The 25,661-nt window shown below is 42.4% G+C and overlaps 1 protein-coding gene across 5 annotated transcripts in view; it reads right to left on the bottom strand.

The window, feature by feature from the left end:
- PKD1L1 (polycystin 1 like 1, transient receptor potential channel interacting) overlaps positions 1-25,661 on the bottom strand; it is a 329,432-nt gene that overhangs the window by 255,697 nt on the left and 48,074 nt on the right. For 4 of the 5 annotated variants that reach the window (XM_056520283.1, XM_056520284.1, XM_056520287.1 and 1 more), the window contains exon 5: positions 1,652-1,771. The exons of the other annotated variant lie outside the window; for it this stretch is intronic. In XM_056520283.1, coding sequence (XP_056376258.1) covers positions 1,652-1,771 — 120 coding nt within the window. The remainder of the gene's footprint in view (positions 1-1,651; positions 1,772-25,661) is intronic. 5 annotated transcript variants of the gene reach the window in all.

A 25,661-nucleotide genomic window follows, 5' to 3' on the forward strand; every position in this document is an offset into this window, starting at 1 on the left:
TGATGAAGCCCCTTCTGCACCCGGCTCCCAATTGCGATTGGCTTCATCATTATCAACAGGTGTTTGTATGTCACTGATGTCCTCCTCAGGTTCCCCAACAGTGTCTGCTTCAGGACCCTGAACCCTGGCAACTCTGCCTCCCACATCACTCTCCGCACCACTACTTGGCCGCCTAGCAGAGCAAGCGGCGCATGTCCCCTTCACTTCTTGGCTGGGCAGTAGCTGGTGACTGTCTTCTATTAGATCGTCCTCAGTGAATAGTGGAGCTGAACCCACAGCATAAGATACTTCTCTAGGAGAGGGAACAGCATAGGACAGAGGCAATGGGACGACAGGGACTGCTCCCGGGCCATACCAACTGAGGTTTGTGTCTGAGGAACCCACCGACTGTTGACTGGGGGTGTCAGATGTCACTTGTGATGAAGTGGATGAGCGTGTTAACCGATCGACGACGGCAGATAGGTTGCTGGTCGAGACATGACCGCTGGCAGATAATGGGAGCTCAGGCCTCTCTCTGCGACTCCTGCTGCCACTCGCCCCTAGTCTGCTGCCAACTCTTAAGTATTTAGGCCTCTGCCACTCCTCTGTCCTGGCACTTCTCTACCTGACATACTTAGTGCGTATATGAGAGTATTACAATACGCTTCACTACTCTTTAAACTGTATTTGTGCAAAACACCAGCCGGTGAGTACTATTGTTTGGACTTTCACAGTATGTAGGCCCTTGACAGATTAACAGGTACAAAATGGTACACTACTTAGATGTACATATGCGGTATGCACTGATGAGGGCAGAAAAATGCGCAACAATACGCAGAAAAAAAATCTGCATTTTTGTAATACACCAACAGGTGTTAATTATACAGTCTTCACACAATTCTAAGCAGCAGATGATTTCTGGAGCAAAAAAAGCACAGAATTGAGCTGAAAAATAAGGTGATAAGATGGTTCATAAAGTTCGGGCAGCTTGTTGATATGTATGAGGCAACGAAAAGCTTTCTGCCCCTCTCTGATGCTCAATAACGTGTATAGGAGGTTTAGATATCGTAAGATCCTTCTCAGTGAGAACACCAAAGCACTGCACTTCTGTCTGTCCACAATGCTGATGTGACTAGCAGTTGCCAGTAGTACGCTGTGGTATAAGCAATGCACACACGCGCAGTCCCGTCCTCTCTCTCTGAGTGCATGGATGAAATGAAGAGGCAAGATGGCCGCCGATTATATAGGGCTGTGACATCACAGGGGTCAATGAATGCTGATAGGCTGCATCTCGCATGTGATTCAGGGTCATCCCGCCTACCTCCCTTCCCACCATACTTTCCCACCCTCCCATAATACCCTGCCCCATGTACTCACATGTGGATCTGCCATTTTAGGTCTCCTTTAGCCGGGAACGCTGTAAAATGGAATTTAATGAAGCGATTCGTGCGATAGAATCGCGGCGATATTCGCATTCGTTGCAAATCGAATATTTCATGAAATTCGTAACGAATTCGGGTTGGTCAGCTTTGATTCGCTCATCTCTAATATATATATCATCTCTCTCTCTCTATATATATATATATATATATATATATATATATATATATATATATATAGTCTAATAATGTTTTTTTTAAGAATTCTTGAAGAAAAAAAAACAGATACATACATTTCTTTCTTGGCAAAACATCACCAACTGTCCAGGCTTTTTGCATTCTGGTTTGATTCCAAGAAGTTACTGTTATATTGTTAATGGCTTGATTGGAAAACGTGACATTTATATCTGGTCCTGAAGAAATAAGTGATTATATATGGTCAAGATGCTAAACCAATCAAAATAAATCATTCATTGGCTATGAATATGAATATTGAATATGGCTATTCATTGGACACAGTTTCTTTGGTCCTGTCTTTTTCCAGCAAAAAAGACAGTTGTTTTTGCAACAGTCTTTTTCTTAAATAATGGCTGTTAACCCCTTAAAGGGGTTGGAACAGGGTAAAAGTGTGGGAGATGCTGCTTCCAATTCCAATTTTTAAACTTGACACTGTTCCCCAATATATGCCTGAAAATCAAAATATGCAAAGGGACTTAAAAGTTTTGCAGCAGTTTTCCAAATTTTTATGTTAATTTTAAAAATTGCATTCAGAGCATTGTTTTACCCATTAGGTGTTTCACAGGAATAAAAGCTAAGTTTTGGAGCAAAGTCAAAATTTCCTTTTCTTTGCAGATATTCCTCTTTAATCCAATTTCTTTTGTAACACCACAGCAATTAACAGAGAAATTAAACTCAATATTTTTTCCCTAATGTGCAGTTTTTAAAAATATTAAATACATGGCCCTAGAGTACTACTTGACCGGAGGCATAAAGGAGATTTTGAGGCCTCCTCTTAATTTGGGTAGCCGATCTCATATCCCAACCTCATGCTATCCTCAGGTGGGGCTGAGCTGTCATATTGAGATTGTAGGCTAATCATGTAAAGTATAGTGGGACTGAGCTCTATTGAAGCTATTGTGGATGAAGGACCTGTGATGTGGGTGTATCGGACAACAATTGTGTTTTCGGCCTTACAGACCGGCAGATACAGAGAGGAGCTTGCGGAGTAAGGTACCAAAAGTCCCATAGACTGAGCTTAATAAGTATATTGAAAAGAAGTGGACCCAGTAATGACCCCTGTAGTACCCACATGTAATGTTCACCCAACCAAAGTTTTATTGATACCCACCCTCTGCTTCCTACCACTGAGGCAATAACTAATCCATTTATATATCTTCCCCTAGTCCAAGCATTCTAGTTTTATGTACAAACCTTTTGTGTGGCACAAGGTTAGTACAGATATACAACATCCACAGCTTCACCCCAGTCCAATAACTGACCTCCTCATATAAGCTGATCAGATTAGTCTGATAGGATCAATCCTGTATAACCCATGTTGGTGCAATGTTAACCCCTTAAGGACATGGGCGTATCCATACGCCCTCGTTTCCAAGTCCTTAAGGACCGAGGGCGTATGGATACGCCCTGAGCATTTCCGGCCCCCGCCGCTAGCCGGGGCCGGATGCCTGCTGAAATTGTTCAGCAGGCATCCCGGCATATCGCTCAGGGGTGTCATTATGTCCCCCCCTGTCTGCGATTGCCGCAGATCGCTGGACAATTCAGTCCAGCGATCTGCGGCGGATTCCGGGTCAATCGGGTCTCCAGTGACCCGATGACCCGGAATTACTGGCAGATCGGGGCCGTCAGAGACGGCCCCGAACAGCCAGAGCCAGCAGGGGTGAGGTGGCACTGGTGCCACCTCACGATCGCCCTGATTCGTCGGCCGGTTTCCCGGCCGACCAATCAGGGCGCCTGCTGCGGGTGTCACTCCCACACTTCCCCTCTTCCGGTGGACGTGAGCGGGTGCGGGACGTGCACCCCGGGTGCTGGGGACCCCGATCCCCGGCGCCCCTGTTGGGATCGGGGCCCCAGGAGCGATGGCCGCGGCGAGGGACTGACCTGTGCGGCGAGGATCGTTGGAGGTGAGTGACAGCCTCCTGCTGTTGCTTAGCAACAGCTCCCAGCATGCAAAATGGGCATGCTGGGAGCTGTAGTTATGCAACAGCAGGAGGCAGACCACCACAACTCCCAGCATGCCCTTATGGGCATGCTGGGACTTGTAGTTTTGCAACAGCTGGAGGCACATTCTTTCTATGGAAAAGTGTACCTTCAGCTGTTGTATAACTACAACTCCCAGCTTGCACAAACAGCTAAAGTGCATGCTGGGAGATGTAGTGGTGCATCTGGTGGTTGCATAACTACAACTCCCAGCATGCCCGTTGGCTGTCGGTGACTGCTGAGAGTTGTAGTTTTGCAACAGCTGAAGGCACACTGAGTTAAGTAGCAAACCAGTGTGTCTTCAGCTGTTGCATAACTACAATCCCCAGCATCCCCAGCCAATGTAGTATGCCTCCGGCTGTTGCATAACTACTAGACCCAGCATGCCTTTCCGCTGTCCGTACATGCTGGGGGTTGTAGCTTTTGCAACAGCTGAAGGCACACTGGTTGCAAAACACTGAGTTTGTTACCAAACTCGGTGTTTCACAACCTGTGTGTCTCCAGCTGTTGCAAAACTACAACTCCATGCAAATTTTCTGCCGCTGCTCAAACTTCCAGCAAGAAACTACTGTGAACCCCCGCCTGTGCGACTGTACCCTAAAAACACTACACTACACTACACTAACACACAATAAAATAAAAAGTAAAAAACACTACATATACACATACCCCTACACAGCCCCCCTCCCCTCCCCTCCCCAATAAAAATGAAAAAACGTCTGGTACGCCACTGTTTCCAAAACGGAGCCTCCAGCGGTTGCAAAACTACAACTCCCAGCATGCACTGATAGACCGTACATGCTGGGAGTTGTAGTTTTGCAACAGCTGGATGTTCCCCCCCCCCCCCCCCAATGTGAACGTACAGGGTACACTCACATGGGCGGAGGATTACAGTAAGTATCCGGCTGCAAGTTTGAGCTGCGGCAAATTTTCTGCTGCAGCTCAAGCTGCCAGCGAGAAACTACTGTGAACCCCCGCCCGTGTGACTGTACCCTAAAAACACTCACTACACTAACAAAAAATAAAATAAAAAGTAAAAAACACTACATATACACGTACCCCTACACAGCCCCCCTCCCCTCCCCAATAAAAATGAAAAACGTCTGGTACGCCACTGTTTCCAGAACGGAGCCTCCAGCTGTTGCAAAACAACTACTCCCAGTATTGCCAGATAGCCACTGACTGTCTAGGCATGCTGGGAGTTTTACAACAGCTGGAGGCCCCCTGTTTTGGAATCACTGGCGTAGAATACCCCTATGTCCACCCCTATGCAAGTCCCAATTTAGGCCTCAAATGCGCATGGCACTCTCACTTTGGAGCCCTGTCGTATTTCAAGGCAACAGTTTAGGCCACATATGGGGTATCGCCTACTCAGGAGAAATTGGGCTTCAAATTTTGGGGGGTATTTTCTGCTATTACCCTTTTTAAAAATGTTAATTTTTTGGGAAAACAAGCATTTTAGGTAAAAAAAAATTTTTTTTTTACATATACAAAAGTCATGAAACACCTGTGGGGTATAAAGGTTCACTTAACCCCTTGTTACGTTCCCCGAGGGGTCTAGTTTCCAAAATGGTATGCCATGTGTTTTTTTTTTGCTGTTCTGGCACCATAGGGGCTTCCTAAATGCGGCATGCCCCCAGAGCAAAATTTGCTTTCAAAAAGCCAAATGTGACTCCTTCTCTTCTGAGACCTGTAGTGTGCCAGCAGAGCCCTTTTCACCCCCATATGGGGTGTTTTCTGAATCGGGAGAAATTGGGTTTCAAATTTTGGGGGGTATTTTCTGCTATTACCCTTTTTTAAAATGTAAAATTTTTGGGAAACCAAGCATTTTAGGTAAAAAAAAAAATTTTTTTTTTTTACATATGCAAAAGTCGTGAAACACCTGTGGGGTATTAAGGTTCACTTTACCCCTTGTTATGTTGCCCGAGGGGTCTAGTTTCCAAAATGGTATGCCATGTGTGTTTTTTTGCTGTCCTGGCACCATAGGGGTTTCCTAAAAGTGACATGCCCCCAAAAAACCATTTGTCGCTCCTTCCCTTCTGAGCCCTCTACTGCGCCCGCCGAACAATTAACAGACATATGAGGTATGTGCTTACTCGAGAGAAATTGGGTTTCAAATACAAGTAAAAATTTTCTCCTTTTTACCCCTTGCAAAAATTCAAAAATTGGGTCTACAAGAACATGCGAGTGTAAAAAATGAAGATTTTGAATTTTCTCCTTCACTTTGCTGCTATTCCTGTGAAACACCTAAAGGGTTAATACACTTAATGAATGTCATTTTGAATACTTTGGGGGGTGTAGTTTTTATAATGGGGTCTTTTATGGGGTATTTCTAATATGAAGACCCTTCAAATCCACTTCAAACCTGAACTGGTCCATGAAAAATAGCGAGTTTGAAAATTTTGTGAAAAATTTCAAAATTGCTGCTGAACTTTGAAGCCCTCTGGTGTCTTCCAACAGTAAAAACTCATAAATTTTATAATGCAAACATAAAGTAGACATATTGTGTATGTGAACCCAAAAAAAATTTATTTTGAATATCCATTTTCCTTACAAGCAGAGAGCTTCAAAGTTTTTTTCATCAAATTTGGGGATTTTTCACCAAGAAAGGATGCAAGTTACCATAAAATTTTACCACTAAGTTAAAGTAGAATATGTCATGAAAAAACTATCTCGGAATCAGAATGATAACTAAAGGCATCCCAGAGTTATTAATGTTTAAAGTGAGAGTGGTCAGAATTGCAAAAAACGCTCCGGTCCTTAAGGTGAAAAAGGGCTCGGTCCTTAAGGGGTTAAAGGGGTTATCTCATGAAGTTATATAAGTCTCAACTAATGCATTATGTGAAATAAACATATTTTAAATGTACAAGCATTTCTACAAATGTATGTTTTGTAGGCCTGCTTTGTTTTGATAACCTGCTTCCCTTGGCAGGGAATGTTTTTAAGAATTATAAAGTGGATACATTAAGCAACTGTAGAACAAACTATGGGGGAGATTTATCAAAACCTGTCCAGAGCAAGAGTTGCTGAGTTACCCATAGCAACCAATCAGATTGCTTCTTTCATTTTTGAAAAGGCCTCAGAAAAATGAAAGAAGCAACCTGATTGGTTGCTATGGGCAACTCAGCAACTTTTCGTCTGGACAGGTTTTGATAAATCTCCCCCTAAGTGTTCTATAAATTTTAATACAACTGTATGTTTCCGTTTTAAACACAGCTGTATCGGGGACGTGGCTTGCAGCATAAGGAAGCATCTAACATCTGCTACACTCCCCTGCCTGCCATAACAGCGCTTACTCGGCTCAACCAGCACTCACACCCGGCTTTCCTGATGCAGAACAAGAGGCTGAAGAAGTCCTCATTTTCATCTGAAGCTGATTCTGGGTCTTTTGTTTTTGGCAGTCCATGATGGTGGCCCATGCTGGAGCCCGGACCTCAGTGGCGCTGGCGACTTCTCTGCCCTCACAAGCATCACGATGCTCTGCCCATGAGGATTCTAAGAATAAGCAAGAGTGGGACCTAAAATTTTACATCAAGATTTCACTTCCGAGCAGATTCTGCAAGTAAGAAGAGGCTTTTTGGTTAAAGGGGTACTCCGCTGCTCAGCGTTTGGAACAAACTGTTCCGAATGCTGGAGCTGGGGCCGGTAGCTCGTGATGTCATAGCCCCGCCCCCTCATGACATCACGCCACACCCCCTCAATGCAAGTCCATAGACTTGCATTGAGGGGGTGTGGTGTGACGGCATGAGGGGGCTCCCGGCGCCAGCTCCCACTTTCCGAACAGTTTGTTCCAAACGCTGAGCAGTGGAGTACCCCTTTAACTTTAAAATCAGAAAAAGGAAGCGAGTCTGTGTGAGCTTGCGAGTGCCTGTCTTCATGGTCAGTGCGTGTCTGAATACAAAGTGGGACTTAAAGGGGTATTCCAGGCCAAAACTTTCTTATATATATCAACTGGCTCCGGAAACAGATTTGTAAATTACTTCTATTAAAAAAATCTTAATCCTTTCAATAGTTATTAGCTTCTGAAGTTGAGTTGTTGTTTTCTGTCTAACTGCTCTCTGATGACTCGCATCCCGGGAGCTGTGCAGTTCCTATGGGGATATTCTCCCATCATGCACAGCTCCTGGGACGTGACATCATCATTGAGCAGTTAGACAGAAAACTTCAGAAGCTAATAACTATTGGAAGGATTAAGATTTTTTAATAGAAGTAATTTACAAATCTCAGACTTTGAAAAAACGCCAGCACGGCTGAATGAAATTCTCCAAACTTTATTCATGAATCTTCATTAAAAACTTTCATGGTGGCAGAAAGACATGGACATATACAAAAGTAGAGAAAATTGCACATAGAAAAACCACAAAATGCCGGAAAAACGCAATGATGATGTGTCAGAATTATGTTTTAATAGGAAATGCTTTGAGACATTAGACATGCTAGGCGTAAAAAGGACCTGTGGCATGTCTGATGTGCTCCTGCATTCTCTTTTTTAAGGTGCGTTTGGTGCTACCTACATAATCCATTTTGCAAACTGTACAGGTAACTCTGTATACTACAAGGGTACTATCGCAATAAATGAAATCACGAATAGTGTTGACTTTGCCATCTATTGTACCTTCTATTTTATTACCTTTAGTTGCATGGGGGCACACTACACACCTTGCGTTACCGCACTTGTGGAAGCCTTTAAGTGTTAGCCAGGTTGATTGCTCCTCTTCTACACAAACCATACTCTGAACAAGTAGGTTTGATAGAGTAGGAGCGCGTCGTGCAGAAAAACGAACATCCGGTTTAATAATCTCCCCTACTACTGGATCCGCTGCCATTAATGGTAGATGTTTTTTCACAATATTTTTTATCTCATTGAACTCCAAACTGTATGTGGTAACAAACGTCACTTGATCATCAGTATTGGAACGTTTTCTACCTGTTAGCAGCATATTACGTTCCATTTGATCCACCCGAGTCTGGGCTTTGTTCAAAAGCCAAGGGGGATATCCCCAAGGGGGATATGTGAAGTGGTGAAGAACTGTTCCATTTCATACGGATCAGCTCCCCAACTGGTATAGCAGAAATAGTATGCCTAGCATGGCAGGAATCTGCTCTCAAAATAGTGTTACCGGTAATTTGTTTGCGATAAGGTTCTACTTTTACCTTCTTTGTTATTGGGTTACCCCGCAGTAGCACATCTAAGAAGGGAACCTCCTGCTTATTACATGTATACGTGAATTTTAGATTGCAATGATTATCGTTCATATATTGTATGAACGCAGGTACTCCATTCTGATCTGATTTCCAAACTATGATCACGTCGTCCACATACCTCCCATACCATGAGAGGCATGTGGAAAACTGGTTTTGATCAGAAAAAATAAATTGCTCCTCCCACCAGAAAACAAAAAGGTTGGCCAACGCAGGTGAGGATTTGGCACCCATTGAAGCACCCGTGCCCTGCAAATAAAAATCTTTGCCAAACAGAAAATAATTGTGCCTCAAAGCATAATCCACCACCTCAATAATAAGCTGCTTTAAATCAAAAGAATACTACGAAAAACAATCCAAGATTTCCAAAATAGCAACCAAAGCTAAATTCTGGGGGATACATGAATAGAGCGACTCAATGTCGCAGGTAACCCACGACAGAGAGTCGCTCCATGTGAATTCATCCATAATACCTAAAAGATGTTTAGTATCTTTGATGTAGCTTGGACATTTTTTTTTTTTTTAAATATACATATATATTCTTTTACTTGTGTTAGATTGCACACTGACATAAGATGTCCCTCCCCTTCCTGATGGGAAGGGCAGCCTTGTAGTATATAAGGCAGTCTCATTTGAGTATTGGCAAGCTATGAGTAAGGGTGTAGCAACCTGAAACGCGTCAGCCATTGTCTGGGACCGTTTTTCTATGTCCAATTTTTTCTACTTTTGTATATGTCCATGTCTTTCTGCCACCGTGAAGGTTTTTAATGAAGATTCATGAATAAAGTTTGGAGGATTTCATTCAGCCGTGCTGGCGTTTTTTCTACGTCTTTCTGCACATGTCTGGAGGTAGCCGTGCACGCCCCAGGTGAGCTGAGATTCTCTTTTTCTGATTTACATTGTTTGTGCATACCTCAGCACCTAGTGCTCCTGGGTAAATTTTTTGACAATATGTCGTCTCAAGAGGCAGTACCGGACAATATTGCACAAGCTCTTAGAAATGTGGATGATTGTATTGAACGTATTCATGCCGCAAAAGACTTATTTAATAGTGATAGTGTCAAGTTGGACATTGATTTAAATTGTTTAATGCACTGTTTAGAAAAACTACAAGTTAAGGAAACAAAACTATGGTGGGATATCACCACACTTAAGACATTTATTGAAAAACAACTAGTGCCACGTGGTTAAAGACTAAAGAAAATACCTACCTGGATTTTTAATGAGGAATTTCAAACAAGATGGAATCTAATACTAACAGATAGTTCTCTAAAACTGATTGATCTTATAGTGGAGTTAGAAGAAATGCAACTAATCAAACTGATATAAAGGTAACACAAGAGAAATTACAACCATATGCAAATACCGTTCAATTTGAAGATTTTGACAAACGCTTAAAAGAGAAAATAAAAACATTGGGAGACATCATTAAACAAACAAAAAAAAAGTGAAATTTCAACGTGATATGCATGACTTTCAGACAAATAACCAATATAATTGGGGGCATTGGGAAAATGTCTTTAAAACTCCTAAGTCAATCCTCAAAAAAGTATAATAAACGTGGAAAAAGAAATCAGAATTCCTCTGTGTGTTACCTTTAGTTCATCAGACTATGAAACATCCGATGCATCAGAAATATCAGACACCACTGACACTAGTGGAGAATCAGAAACGCAAAATGTGAACAACAAAAATAAAAACCGCAAGGATAAAAAGCAAACAAAAAACCGGGTAGGCGCAGTGGCAGAAAACATAGGACGAAGGGCGTCAGAACGCAACAAAACAAAATGGAAAAATAACTAACAGACGATTATCAAGTTATCAACATTTCATCTTATATTATGTCGGCAGAAGAAACCTCAGTTCTTGCTAAAGGATTAGGTTTTTCACCTACGCATCATTTTGACGTCTACAAAACTATCCTGGACATAAATAAGTTTGTAAGAACGTTAACTGTAAAGAAACATTTCTTTAAAAATTAAATATGTGATAACGTTTCCCAGGACAACCAAGTTTCAGATACTGTGGAGCAATCATCCACGCAAACTAGGGTGGAGTTATCAATTATGCAAACCCTTTCTGACCAAATAGCATATAGGGATCTATGCACATTAGCAAACAGTGGCCTCTCAGCACAAGAGGAAACCTGCTGCTCAAAGAATTTTTCTACAAAAAGTCATGATTTCTACCCTGTACAGACCAGGCCTCCTATCTTTGATCGGTTGCAAGATTTAATTATGAAGGACTTAGTATCTTTACAAGCTAAAATGTCAGCTGAACTGAAACATAGTAACCTCTCCAGAAAACAGTCTAAAGCACTTAAATCCTTGTTGTGTTTTAGAGATTTAACGATCCGATCCGCCGACAAAGGCGGATCTGTTGTGTGCCTTAATACTGGACTTTATGTCGAGTTAAATAAAGATCTCCTTTCAGATGAGGACACTTACCTTAAACTTCGTGGGGATCCCACTGAAATGTTTAAAAGGGACTTGAAAATACTCCTGGAGTAGGGAAAATAAAGATCTATCTTAACACAGAAGGAAGTGGACTATAGGTTTGTGCCAAAACCAATTTTGCCGATTTTTCACTCACTACCAAAGATGCATAAGAACTGATTCCCGCCGCTGATGCGTCCCATCGTGGCGGGGAGCGGTTCTCTGAACGAACATGTGTGTGAGTGGCTGGATTCTGTTCTCCAGCCAATTGTAAGCCTATGTCCAAGCTACATCAAAGATACCAAACATCTTTTAGGTATTATGGATGAATTCACATGGAGCGACTCTCTGTCGTGGGTTACCTGCGACATTGAGTCGCTCTATTCATGTATCCCCCAGAATTTAGCTTTGGTTACTATTTTGGAAATCTTGGATCCTTTTTCGGAGTATTCTTTTGATTTAAAGTACTTTATTATTGAGGTGGTGGATTATGTTTTAAGGCACAATTATTTTCTGTTTGGCAAAGATTTTTATTTGCAGCGCACGGGTACTTCAATGGGTGCCAAATCCTCACCTGCGTTGGCCAACCTTTTTGTTTTCTGGTGGGAGGAGCAATTTATTTTTTCTGATCAAAACCAGTTTTCCACATGCCTCTCATAGTATGGGAGGTATGTGGACGACGTGATCATAGTTTGGAAATCATATCAGGATGGAGTACCTGCGTTCATACAATATATGAACGATAATCATTGCAATCTAAAATTCACGTATACATGTAATAAGCAGGAGGTTCCCTTCTTTGATGTGCTCCTGCGGGGTAACCCAATAACAAAGAAGGTAGAAGTAGAACCTTACCGCAAACAAATTACTGGTAACACTATTTTGAGAGTCGATTCCTGCCATGCTAGGTATACTATTTCTGCTATATCAGTTGGGGAGCTGATCCGTATGAAATGGAACAGTTCTTCACCACAAGTGTATGAGAGGGAAGTAGAAAGGGTTTGCACCCGTTTGACAGCACGCGGATATCCCCCTTGGCTTTTGAATAAAGCCCGGACTAACGGGTAAAAAATGTTCCAATACTGATGATCAAGTGACGTTTGTTACCACATACAGTTTGGAGTTCAATGAGATAAAAAATATTGTAAAAAAACATCTATCTTTATCGGCAGCGGATCCAGTAGTAGGGGAGATTATTAAACTGGGTGTTCGTTTTTCTGCACGACGCGCTCCTACTCTATGAAACCTACTTGTTCCGAATATGGTTTGTGAAGAAGAGGAGAAATCAACCTGGCTAACACTTAAAGGTTTCCACAAGTGTGGTAACGCAAGGTGTGTAGTGTGCCCCCATGCAACTAAAGGTAATAAAATAGAAGGTACAATAGATGGCAAAGTCCACACTATTCGTGATTTCATTAATTGCGATAGTACCCTTGTAGTATACAGAGTTACCTGTACAGTTTTCAAAATAGATTATGAAGGTAGCAAGGTAGAAAGAGAATGCAGGAGCACATCAGACATGCCGCAGATCCTTTTACGCTTAGCATGTCTAATGTCTCAAAGCATTTCCTATTAAAACATAATCCTGACACATCATCATTGCGTTTTTGCGGCATTGAAAAAATCAAAAAAGGTAAATGAGGGGGTGACCCTATACGAATTCTCCGCAATAGAGATCATGTGGATCTATCTGTTGAATTGTACTCAACCACATGGCTTAAATAATAAGAGGGATTTGATACTACATTACTAATATATAAGTGAATCAGTTGTTTTGTTTTCCTTAACTGTAACATAGTCCTATTGTGTTTTATGTGTGTGTTTTTTTTAAATATACATATACATTCTTTTACTTGTGTTAGATTGCACACTGACATAAGATGTCCCTCCCCTTCCTTATGGGAAGGGTAGCCTTGTAGTATATAAGGCAGTCTAATTTGAGTATTGGCAAGCTATGAGTAAGGGTGTAGCAATCTGAAACGCGTCAGCCATTGTCTGGGACCGTTTTTCTATGTGCAATTTTTTCTACTTTTTTTCTACTTTTGTATATGTCCATGTCTTTCTGCCACCATGAAGGTTTTTAATGAAGATTCATGAATAAAGTTTAGAGGATTTCATTCAGCCGTGCTGGCGTTTTTTCTACGTCTTTCTGCACATGTCTGGAGGTAGCCGTGCACGCCCCAGGTGAGCTGAGATTCTCTTTTTTTTTTTTTTTATTTAATTTACAAATCTGTTTAACTTTCCTGAGCCAGTTGATATATATAAAAAAAAGGTTTTGCCTGGAATACCCCTTTAAGATTAAGGGACTGTTAATGTATACAATCCTTGAACAGCGGTTCGAGGGTTTCACATTGCTGTGCAAGATGTGTGACGGTTGCTCACTTGGAAGCCCAGATACTGGATCTAGAGGAGCAACTGGTAATACTGAGATCAAATGACAACAAGAGAGGAGTCTGCTGCTCACTGAGCAAGCACTCTGTGGGGTAGAGTTGAGGGAGGATAGTGGGATGGAGGTGCAGGACTGTCAGGCAGCTAGCTGGGTTACAGCTAGAAAATGGGGAAGGGGGAAAAGTGTAAGGGAGGCTAGTCCTGAACTGGCACACACTAACAAGTTTGCCAGTTGGCAGATGAGGGGGATCCCATTTCAGAGCTATCAGTACTGCAACAAGTCAATGCCTCTGACTGCGAGGGGGGTGTCTGCTCCAGTAAGGATGGAAGGAGGAGTGCAAGGCAGGTCAGACAGGTGCTGGTAGTGGGGAACTCCATTATTAGGGGGACAGACAGGGCGATCTGTCACAAAGACTGATTGAAGAATAGTGTGTTATGTTCCTGGCGCTCAAGTTTGGCACATCGCGGATCAGGTTGGCAGATTACTGGGAGGGGCTGGAGAAGACCCAGCGGTCATGGTGCACATTTGCACCAATGGCAAAGTAAGAGGTAGGTATAGTGTCCGTAACCCCTTAACGGCCCATGGACAAGTGTATACTCGTCCATGGGCCGTTAACGGGGTATGAAGCGGGCTCCCGACTCGAGCACGCATCATACCGGCCGGCCCCCAGCTGATTCTTGTAGCTGGGGGCCGGGGTTAATAGGCGACATGCGGCATCTAAAGGTTCCTTTATTCCATCCCTGGTGGTCCAGTGGTGTGGATCGACCCCCCCCCCCCCCCCCGCAGTAATATCAAGGTAGGCAATTCACTGCTGAGGTAGCCTAAGGGCTTACCTCATGTCCTGTGCCGTCTCCAGCGCTATGAATGATAAAGCCTATCAATTGAGCGCAAAGCACTCAGCAGATCAATATGGTTTTCTAGAACCACATTGTTCTGTATGAGGAATATAATGATTCCTCCTAAAAGTCTCCAAAGAGGACTAAGGGTACATTCCCACACGGCGTATTTGCTGCGTATTTGCTGCTGCGTATTTTATTTTCTCTGTTGAAGTCAATGGGTAGGAAAATACACAGCACCAAATACGCAGCAAATACGCAGCAAAATACGCCGTGTGGGAACGTACCCTAAAAGTGTAAAAAAAAAAAAAAAAAAAAAAAAAAAAAAAAGTTAAAAACAAGTTTAAAAACACACATATTAACCCCTTCCTTATTAAAAGTTTAAATTACCCCCCTTTTCCCAAATTCCGTATAAAAAATATATAAAACATAATTAAAAAAACAATTCCAAAGTCCAAAATAACCTATTTTTGGTCACATTTTATACCATAAAAAAAAGGAATAAAAAGCAATCAAAAAGTCCAAACAAAACAAAAATGGTACCGAATAAAACTTCAAATCACAGCGCAAAAAAAAATGAGCCCTCATACTAACCTTTACATGGAAAAATAAAAAAGTAATATGGGGTCAGAATAGGACAATTTTAAATCTATTAATTTTCGTGCATGTGCTTATGATTTTTTCCAAAAGTACGACAAAATCTAAACTATATAAGTAGGGTATCATTTTAATCGTATGGACCGACAGAATAAAGATAAAGTTAAATTTTTACAGAAAAATATACTGCGTAGAAATGGAAGCCCCTTAAAATTTGCAAAATGGTGTTTTTTTCTTAAATTTTGTCGCACAATGATTTTTTCCCCTGTTTCGCCGTAGATTTTTGGGTAAAATGACTGATGTCATTACAAAGTAGAATTGGTGGCACAAACAATAAGCCCTTATATGGATTTGTAGGTGCAAAATTGAAAGGGTCATGATTTTTAAAAGGTGAGGAGGAAAGAAACGGAAGTGCAAAAACAGAAAAATGCTTGGTCCTTAACCCCTTAAGGACCCAGACCATTTTCACCTTAACTCCTTGGGGACGGAGGCCATTATAACCCTAAGGACGGGAGAATTTTTTTGCAATTCTGACCACTGTCACTTTAAGCATTAATAACTCTGGGATGCTTTTACTTTTCATTCTGATTCCGAGAGTGTTTTTTCGTGACATATTCTACTTCATGTTAGTGGTAAATTTTTGTCGATACTTGCATCATTTCTTGGTGAAAAATTCCCAAATTTGATGAAAAAATTGTAAATTTTGCATTTTTCTAACAAGCTCTCTGCTTGTAAGGAAAACAGACATTCCAAATAAATGATATATTGATCCGCAAATACAATGGGGGAGATTTATCAAAGGATTTAGACTGGTTTTTCTTGTCTAAATTTGTCGCACAGAAAGTCGCAGTCTAAATCTGTGCGACTTTTCTGCGACTTTTGCTCTAGAGGATTTTTAGAACATGATGCATGCAAGTCTATTTTAGACAGAAATGCATTGAAAAATGCATTGGTGCTGAATTTATCAAAAGCGACTTTTCAGCGACAAGTCACATAGGCTGAAAGTACGCCGAAATGTCAGACCATGTTGGAGCAGGTTTAAATATAGACTAAAGCATAGATCATGCAGTCTGTGCACAGAATTTATCAAGAGCTGTGCGCCATTTGATAAATTAGGTGCACAATAGACCAGACTAACCCTCTGTAGTTTGGTCTATATTGATGCCGGACATGGACAACTTTGATAAATCTCCCCCAATATGTCTACTTTCTATTTTCATCATAAAGTTGACAGGTTTTTTCTTTTGGAAAACATCAGAGGGCTTCAAAGTTCAGCAGCAATTTTCCAATTTTTAAAAATCTGAATTTTTCAGGGACCAGTTCTCTTTTGAAGTGGATTTGAAGGGCCTTCATATTAGAAATACCCCATAAATGACGCCATTATAAAAACTTCACCCCTCAATATATTCAAAAGGCCAATCAGAAAGTTTGTTAACCCTTTAGGTGTTTCACAGGAATGGCAGCAAAGTGAAGGAGAAAATTCAAAATCTTCATTTTTCACACTCGCATGTTCTTGTAGACCCAGTTTTTGAATTTTTCTCAAGGGGTAATGGGAGAAAAAGCCCCCCAAAATGTGTAACCCAATTTCACTCGAGTAAGAAAATACCTCATATGTGTATGTCAAGTGTTCGGCAGGTGCAGTAGAGGGCTCAGAAGGGAAGGAGCAACAATGGGATTTAGGAGAGTGAATTTTTCTGAAATGGTTTGTTAGGGGCATGTCACATTTAGGAAGCCACTATGGTACCCACATGGCATACTATTTTGCAAGCCAAAGGTAATGGTAATGGGAGAAAATGGCCACTAAAATTTGTAACCCCATCTCTTCTGAGTATGGAAATACCCCATGTTAGGGCGTAAAATGCTCTGCTTGCGAACTATAATGCTCAGAAGAGGAGTCCCATTTGGCTTTAGGAAAGCAAATTTTGCTGAAATGGTTTTTGGGGGGGCAGGTCACATTTAGGAAGCCCCTATGGTGCCAGAACAGCACAAAAAAAAACCACATGGCCTATTTTGGAAAAAACACCCCTCAAGGAACGTAACAAGGGGTACAGTGAGCCTTAACACCCCACAGGTGATTGACGAACTTTCGTTAAAGTGGGACGTGAAAATGAAAATTTGATGTTTAACACTAAAATTCTGGTGTTACCCCAAACTTTTCATTTTCAAAAGGAGTAATAGGAGAAAATGCCCCACAAAATTTGTAACCCCATTTCTCTCGAGTAAGGAAATACCTCATATGTGGATGTAAAGTGCTCTGCGGGTGCACTAGAGGGCTCAGAAGGGAAGGAGCAACATTGGGCTTTTCGAGAGCGAATTTTGCTGAAATGATGCCAGAACAGTAAAAAAAAAAAAAAAAAAAAAAAACACATGGCATACTATTTTGGAAACTACACCCCTCACAGAATGTAATAAGGGGTGCAGTTAGCATTTACACCCCACTGGCATTTGACAGATCTTTGGAACAGTGGGCTGTGCAAATGAAAAATTATTTTTCATTTTTACGGATGACTGTTCAAAAAATCTGTGGGGCATAAATGATCACTGTACCCCTTGTTAAATTCCGTGAGGGGTGTAGTTTCCAAAATGTCACATGTGGAGGGGGTCCACTTTATAAACACACATTGCCTTCAATTCCAGCCTACGGTAATTCTCTATCAAAAAGCCCAATGGCGCTCCTTCTCTTCTGAGCATTGTAGTTCGCCCGCAGAGCACTTTACATCCACATATGGAGTATTTATATACTCAGAAGAAATGGGGTTACAAATTTTGGGGGGCTTTTTTCCTATTACCCCTTGTGAAAACGAAAAATTTGGGGTAACGCCAGCATTTCAGGAAAAATAAATTATTTTCATCTCCAACTTTAACAAACATTTGTCAAAGACCTGTGGAGTGCTAAGGCTCACTATACCCCTTGTTACATTCCGTGAGGGGTGTAATTTACAAAATGGGGTCAAATTTTTTTTTTTGCGTTGATGTCAGAACCGCTGTAACGATCAGCCACCCCTGTGCAAATCCCCAATTTGTGGCCCTAAACTGTTGCCTTGAAATACGACAGGGCTCTGAAGTGAGAGAGTGCCATGCGCATTTGAGGCCTAAATAAGGAATTTGCAATAGGTGCGGACCCAGTTAGCTACAGTAAAACCCTACAGCAGTGTCTCCCAAACAGGATGTCTCCAGCTGTTGCAAGACTCCCAGCCTGCCAGGACAGTCTATGGCTGTCAGTCAATACTGGGAGTTGTGGATTTGCAACAGCTGGAGGCTCCATTTAGGAAACACTGCCGTATGAGACGTTTTTCATTTTTATTGGGGGGGGAATGTAAGGGGGTATATATGTAGTGTTTTACTTTTTATTATTTGTTAGTGTAGTGTAGTGTTTTTAGGGTACATTCACCCAGGCGGGGGTTCACAGTAAGTTTTCCGCTGGAAGTTTGAGCTGCGGCGGAAAATTTGCCGCAGCTCAAACTTGTAGAAGGAAACCCACTGTAAACCTGCCCGTGTGAATGTACTCTGTATATTCACATGGGGGGGGGGGGGGAGACACCCCAAACCTTCAGCTGTGGCAAAACTACAACTCCAAGTATCCACTGACAGACCGTACATGCTGGGAGTTGTAGTTTTACAACAGCTGTGGGCACACTGGTGTGGAACCACTGAGTTAGAAAACAGACTCTAGCTCAGTGATTCCAACCCCTGTGCCTCCAGCTGTTGCAAAACTACAACTCCCAGCATGTACGGTCTGTCAGTGCATTCTGGGAGTTGTAGTTTTGCAACAGCTTGAGGCACACGGGTTGGAATCACTGAGTTAGGAAACAGACTCTAGCTCAGTGTTTCCCAACCAGTGTGCCTACAGCTGTTGCAAAACTACAATTCCCAGCATGGCCAGGCAGTCAGGGATGCTGGGCGTGTAGTTCTGCAATATCTGGCCCTTCAGATGTTGCAGAACTACAACTACCAGCATGCCTGGACAGTCTGGGCATGCTACGAGTTGTAGTTATGCAACAAATGGGGAAGAACCGTTTGGAGACCGCTAAGTAGTGGTCTCCAAACTGTAGCCCTGCAGATGTTGCAAAACTACAACTCCAAGCATGCCCACACTGTCCAGGCATGCTGAGAGTTGTAGTTCTGCAACATATGAAGGGCCAGATATTTCAGAACTACATGCCCAATATCCCTGACTATTTGGCCATGCTGGGAATTGAACTTTTGCAACATCTGGAGGGCTATAGCTTGGAGACCACCAAATAGTGGTCTCCAAACTGTGCCACTTCAGATGTTGCAAAACTACAACTCCCAGCATGCCCAGACAGCATTTGGCTGTGTGGGCATGCTGGGAGTTGTAGTTTTGCAGGTTTTAGAAGGCCACAGAGAAGATCACTTACCGCGATCTTCACTACAGCCTTCTCCACGCCGCACTTTCCGGCCACTCCTTCTGTGTCGATGCCACCGCCGCTGGTCCAGGATGCCATCTCCGCCGGTCCGGGTAAGCCGGGCCATGCTTCCCCCTCGCCGCCCATGTTCCCCCCGCTTTGCCCCGACTTCGATCGGTGGGCAGAGCGGGGAAAATTAACTCCACCGGAGTACCCCTTTAAGCATTAATAACTTACCTTTCATTCTGATTCCGAGTGTGTTTTTTCGTGACATATTCTACTTTATGTTAGTGGTAACATTTTGTCGATACTTTCATCATTTCTTGGTAAAAAAAAATTCCAAAATGTGATGAAAAATTAGAAAATGTTGCATTTTTTTAACTTTGAAACTCTCTGATTATAAGGAAAATGGACATCCCAAATAAATTATATCTTGATTCACATATACAATATGTCTGCTTTATGTTTTCATCATAAAGTTGACATGTTTTTACTTTTGGAAGACATCAGAGGGCTTCAAAGTTCAGCAGAAATTTTCCAATTTTTCTCAAAATTTTCAAAATCTGAATTTTTAAAGGGACCAGTTCAGTTTTGAAGTGGATTTGAGGGGCCTTCATATTAGAAATACACCATAAATTACCCCATTATAAAAAACTGTACCCCTCAAAGTATTCAAAATGACATTCAGGAATAGCAGCAAAGTGAAGGAGAAAATTCAAAATCTTTTCACACACGCATGTTCTTGTAGACCCAGTTTTTAAATTTTTACAATGGGTAAAAGGAGAGAAATCATCCTAAAATTGGTAACCCAATTTCTCTCAAGTAAAGAAATATCTCATATGTGTGTCAAGTGCTCTGTGGGTGCACTAGTTTTTCTGAAATGGTTTTTGGGGGCATGTCACATTTAGGAAGCCTCTATGGTGCCAGAGAGCAAAAAAAAAAAAAAAAAATTAAAAAATTAAAAACACATGGCATACTATTTTGGAAACTGCACCCCTCAGGGAATGTAACAAGAGTTCCAGTGAGTCTTAACACCGCACAGGTGTTTGACGACTTTTCATTAAAGTTGGATGGGAACAAATGAAAAAAGTAATGAAGGTGAAAGGTTCATTTGTATATACGAGATTATTTAATAACACATGATTTAAAGAATTAGAGGAGCAGAAATGGCGATTTTGGAGTAAATATACCGTAATCTGAAATTTGTAGCACAATTTTTTGAAGAGAAACTCAGAACATTTGAGGATCTGAGGACACAGTATAAAATTCCTAGCAATATGATGTCACTATTTAGGTATGCACAGTTAAAAGAGGCAGTCAAAAAAATAGACAAACAAGAATTGCGAATTGGGAAAAAAAAAGGCAAAATATTATTTTAAAGGTCCACCCCGGAATTGTTGACCCTGAAGGGTGCGTAATAAATGCATCAGCAGTGGAGCACAAGTAGTCAGGGAGGAGTGGGGCATGAAGGTGCAGCACTCCTCGCTGGCAAGAGGAGGAAATTTTATACTATATTTAAAAAGAGAAATAAAAAAGAAAGTAAAAATAAAAGGGGTGGAGGAAAGAAAGAAAGAAAAAAAGAAAAAAGAAAGGAAAGAAGAAAAATTATAATAGGAGGATTAAAGGATATGTATGGTAGAGACCAAGAGAGTGTGAGTGAGGAAATAGGTGAGAGGGAGGAAACGAGTAATGTGGGTGGGTCTGGATGGAAAGTTGGATCCCGAGGGAGGGAGGAGCCAAATGCCATATTTTTTTATTTTATTTTATTTTATTTTTGTTTGGTTTCAGTGATAGGAAAATCTATTTAGGGGGGAGGGGTGGGGAAGAGGAGGGGAGGTAGTATTAGATAAAGCAAAAGGAATATTCAGTGGTGAGGGTTGGACAGGGCACTGGAACTGGATTGGAGAAATGTACAGGGGGGAGGGGAAAAAAGGATAATTCTTTTGAAATATTGAGAAGAAAAATGGAAATGTGATTTTAAATGGAATGTATAATTGTTGTTGAAATAAAAAATATTTATATAAAAGTTGAATGTGTAAATGATTTATTTTTTTCACTAAAATGCAGGTTTTCCCCCAAATTTTTAATTTTTACAAGGGGTAATAGAAGAAAATGTCCCCCAAAATTTGTAATCTTCTGAGTATGGAAATACCCCATGTGTGGACATCAAGTGCACTGCAGGCGAACTACAATGCTCAAAAGAGAAGGAGTCACATTTGGCTTTTGGAAAGCAAATTTTGCTGAAATGGTTTTTGGGGGTCATGTCACATTTAGAAAGCCCCTATGGTGCCTGAACAGAAAAAAAAACACATGGCATATTATTTTGGAAACTACCCCCTTCAAAGAATGTAACAAGGGGTACAGTGAGCCTTAACACCCCACAAGTGTTTGATGACTTTTCATTAAAGCTGGATGTGTAAATGCAAAAAAAAATGTTTTCACAAAAATGCTAGTTTTTCCCCACATTAAATTTTTTTACAAGGGGTAATAGGAGAGAATGCCCCCCAAAATTTGTAACCCCATTTCTTCCGAGTATGGAAATACCCCATGTGTGGACATCAAGTGCTCTGCTGGCACACTACAATGCTCAGAAGGGAAGGAGCGCCATTGATCTTTTGGGGAGAGAATTTGGTTGGAAGAGAAGTCAGGGGCCTTGTGCATTTACACAGAATTTAATAAGGGGTGCAGTGAGCATTTACACCCCACTGGCGTTTGACAGGTCTTTGGAACAGTGGGCTGAGCAAATGAAAAATTACATTTTTCATTTTCACAGACATCTGTTCCAAAAATCTGTCAGACACCTGTGGGGTGTAAATGCTCACTGTACCCCTTATAACATTCTGTGAGGGGTGTAGTTTCCAAAATGGGGTGACATTTGGGGGGGGGGCATTGTTCTGGCACTATGGGGGCTTTGTAAACACACGTGGCCTTCAATTCCAGACAAGTTTTCTCCCCAAAAGCCCAATGGCGCTCCTTCACTAATGAGCATTGTAGTTCACCCACAAAGCACTGTACAACCACATATGGGGTATGATCTTACTCAAAGGAAATGGGGTTACAAATTTTGGGGAGCTTTTTTCCCCCCCTATTTTCCCTTGTGAAAATGAGAAATTTTGGGTAACACCAGCATTTTAGTAAAAACTTTAAAGAAAATTCGTCAAACATCTGTGGGGTGTTAAGGCTCACTATACCCCTTGTCATGTTCTGTGAGGGGTGTAGTTTCCAAAATGTGTTCACATGTGGGTATTTACTTTTTTTGCGTTTATGTCAGAACCACTGTAAAATCAGCCACCTTTGTGCAAATCACCAATTTAGTCCTCAAATGTATATAGTGCGCTCTCACTCCTGAGCCTTGTTGTGCATCCACAGAGCATTTTACCCCTACATATGGGGTATTTCTGTTCTCAGGAGAAATTGCGTTACAAATTTTGGGGGTCTTTTTCTTTTTATCTCTTGTGAAAATAAAAAAGTATGGGGCAACACCAGCATGTTAGTGTAAAAAAATTTACTAACAGGCTGGTGTAGCCCCATACTTTTCCTCTTCATAAGGGGTAAAAGGAGAAAAATCCCACCAAGCTTTGTAACGCAATTTCTCCCAAGTACAGAAATACCCCATATGTGGCCCTAAACTGTTTCCTTGAAATACGACAGGGCTCGAAAGTGAGAGAGCACCATGCGCATTTGAGGACTAAATTAGGGATTGCATAGGGGTGGACATAGGGGTATCCCAGTGATTCCCAAACAGGGTGCCTCCAGCTGTCGCTAAAATCCCAGCATGCCTGGACAGTCAGTGGCTGTCTGGAAATGCTGGGAGTTGTTGTTTTGCAGCAGCTGGAGGCTCCATTTTGGAAACACTGCCATACAATACGTTTAAATTTTTATTGGGGGGGGGGGGGCAGTGTAAGGGGGTGTATATGTATTGTTTTACCCTTTATTATGTGTTAGTGTAGTGTTTTTAGGGTACATTCACACAATGGGTTTAGGGTGAGTTTGCCGCTAGGAGTTTGCGTTGCAAAAATTACCCGAAGCTCAAACTTGAAACAGGAAACTCGCTGTAAACCCGCCTGTTTGAATGTACCCTGTACACATTCACATGGAGGTCAGACCTCGAGCTGTTGCAAAACAACAACTCCCAACATGCACTGACAGACTGTGCATGCTGGGGGTTGTACTTTTGCAACAGCTGGAGGCACACTGGTTGGGAAAACTTCAGTATTTTCGAAGCAGTGTGCCTCCAGCTGTTTCAAAACTACAACTCCCAGCATGTACTGATCACCGAAGGGCATGCGGGGAGATGTAATTATGCAACAGGTGGAGGTACGCAACTACAACTCCCAGCATGGTGAGAAAGCCATTTGCTGTTCGTGCATGCTGGGAGTTGTAGTTTTGCAAGATTTAGAGGGCCACTGTTTAGAAACCACCGCACAGTGATCTCCAAACTGTGGCCCTCCAGATGTTGCAAAACTACAAATTCCAGCATGCACAGACATCAAACTGCTGTATGAGCATGCTAGGAGTTGTAGTTTTGCAAGATCTAGAGGGCCACAGTTTAGAGACTACTGCACAGTGATCTTCAATCTGTAGCCCTCTAGCTGTTGCAAAACTACAAATCCCAGCATGCTCAAACAGCAAACAGCTGTCTGGGCATGCTGAGAGTTAGTTTTGCAACATCTGAAGGGTTACAGTTTAGAGACCACTGTATAGTGGTCTCCAAACTGTAGCCCTCCAGATGTTGCTAGGCAACTCACCAGCTTCCGTAGTCTGCAACACACCGCACCAGGGAGCCAGCTGCACGTCATCACCGCCCGCCAATCATCGCCGCTAATCTTCGCTACTGCCGATGGTAAGTGGACCTTCAGCGCCGTTCACAGTCGGTTCCCCCGTTCTGTCCGTAATACAGTGGGGGGGGCAGAGCGGGGGAACCGAACGTTAACCCCCCCACCCCCGATCTGCTATTGGTAGTCGCTTCTGAATGACCAATAGCAGGGATAGGAGGGGTGGCACCCCTGCCACCTCACTCCTGTCCCTTCAGGGGAATCGTGGGTGTCTTGGCCAACCATGATCCCCCTTATTTTCTGGGTCAGCGGGTCACCGGAGACCATTATGACCCGGAATCGCCGGTGTGAATTCACCTGCGATTTGCGGCGATTGCTGATATGGGGGGGGGGGGGGGGCGTCTCGGGATTCCCGTGGGTATTTGCACGGGATGCCTGATGATAGATATCAGCAGTCATCCCGATCCGGTCCACGCCCGGAGTGGACGGAAATTCCCACGGCATACAGGTACGCCCTGGGTCCTTAAGTACCAGGGAGCGAAGGCGTACCTGTACGTCCTTGGTCCCTAAGTGGTTAAGGGGTTAAAAATGATTTCAGGGACTTAGGCAGCAAGCTTAAGGCAAGGACCTCCAATGTAATATTCTCTGAAATATTACCAGTACCATGTGCCACACCAGAGAGGCAGAGGGAGATTAGGAAGTTAAACAAGTGGCTCATAAGCTAGTGTAGGAAAGAGGGGTTTGGGTTCATAGCGTACTGGCCTGACTTCTCCTTTGTATACAGGCTGTACCATAGGAATGGGCTGCACCTCAATGGGGAGGGTGAAGCTGAGCTTGGGAAGAAGATGGCAAGAAGGGTGGATGAGGGAAACTAGCGAGAAGGGACTGGGGGGGGAGGAAACTACAATATAGAAGGGGAAGACAGTGTAGATAGAGAGCTGAGACATATTAATGTACCTGGGGGTGGAGCGGAGGGAGGTCCCGCAGGTCCAGACCCCTAAATCTAATTCAAGGACTCTATAGGGACAGGGTCTGTTCCCCAGGACTTGCACATAGCAAATGTGGTGCCATTTTTTTAAAAAGGGGGGAAATGTGACCCAAGGAATTATAGGCCTGTTTGCTTAACTTTCCTTGAATGTAAACTGTTTGAGGGTTTCCTTAGAGATGCGTTTTTGTAGTATCTGTATGTAAATAAATATTTGACTCCATATCAGCATGGGTTTATGAAGAATCGGTCCTGTCAAACTAACTGATCAGAGGTGAGGCAAGACTGGACCAGGGGGAAATCGCTGAATGTTGTATACCTTGATTTCTCCAAAGCATTTGATACGGTGCCACATAAAAGATTGGTGCATACAATGAGAAGGATTGGGCTGGGGGAGAATGTGTGTAAGTGGGTGAGTAACTGGCTCAGTGATAGGAAACAGAGGGTGGTTATTAATGGTACATACTCTGATTGGGTGACTGTTACTAGTGGGGTACCAC

Source organism: Hyla sarda, chromosome 5, assembly GCF_029499605.1.
Source record: "Hyla sarda isolate aHylSar1 chromosome 5, aHylSar1.hap1, whole genome shotgun sequence".
Classification (NCBI taxonomy): domain Eukaryota; kingdom Metazoa; phylum Chordata; class Amphibia; order Anura; family Hylidae; genus Hyla; species Hyla sarda.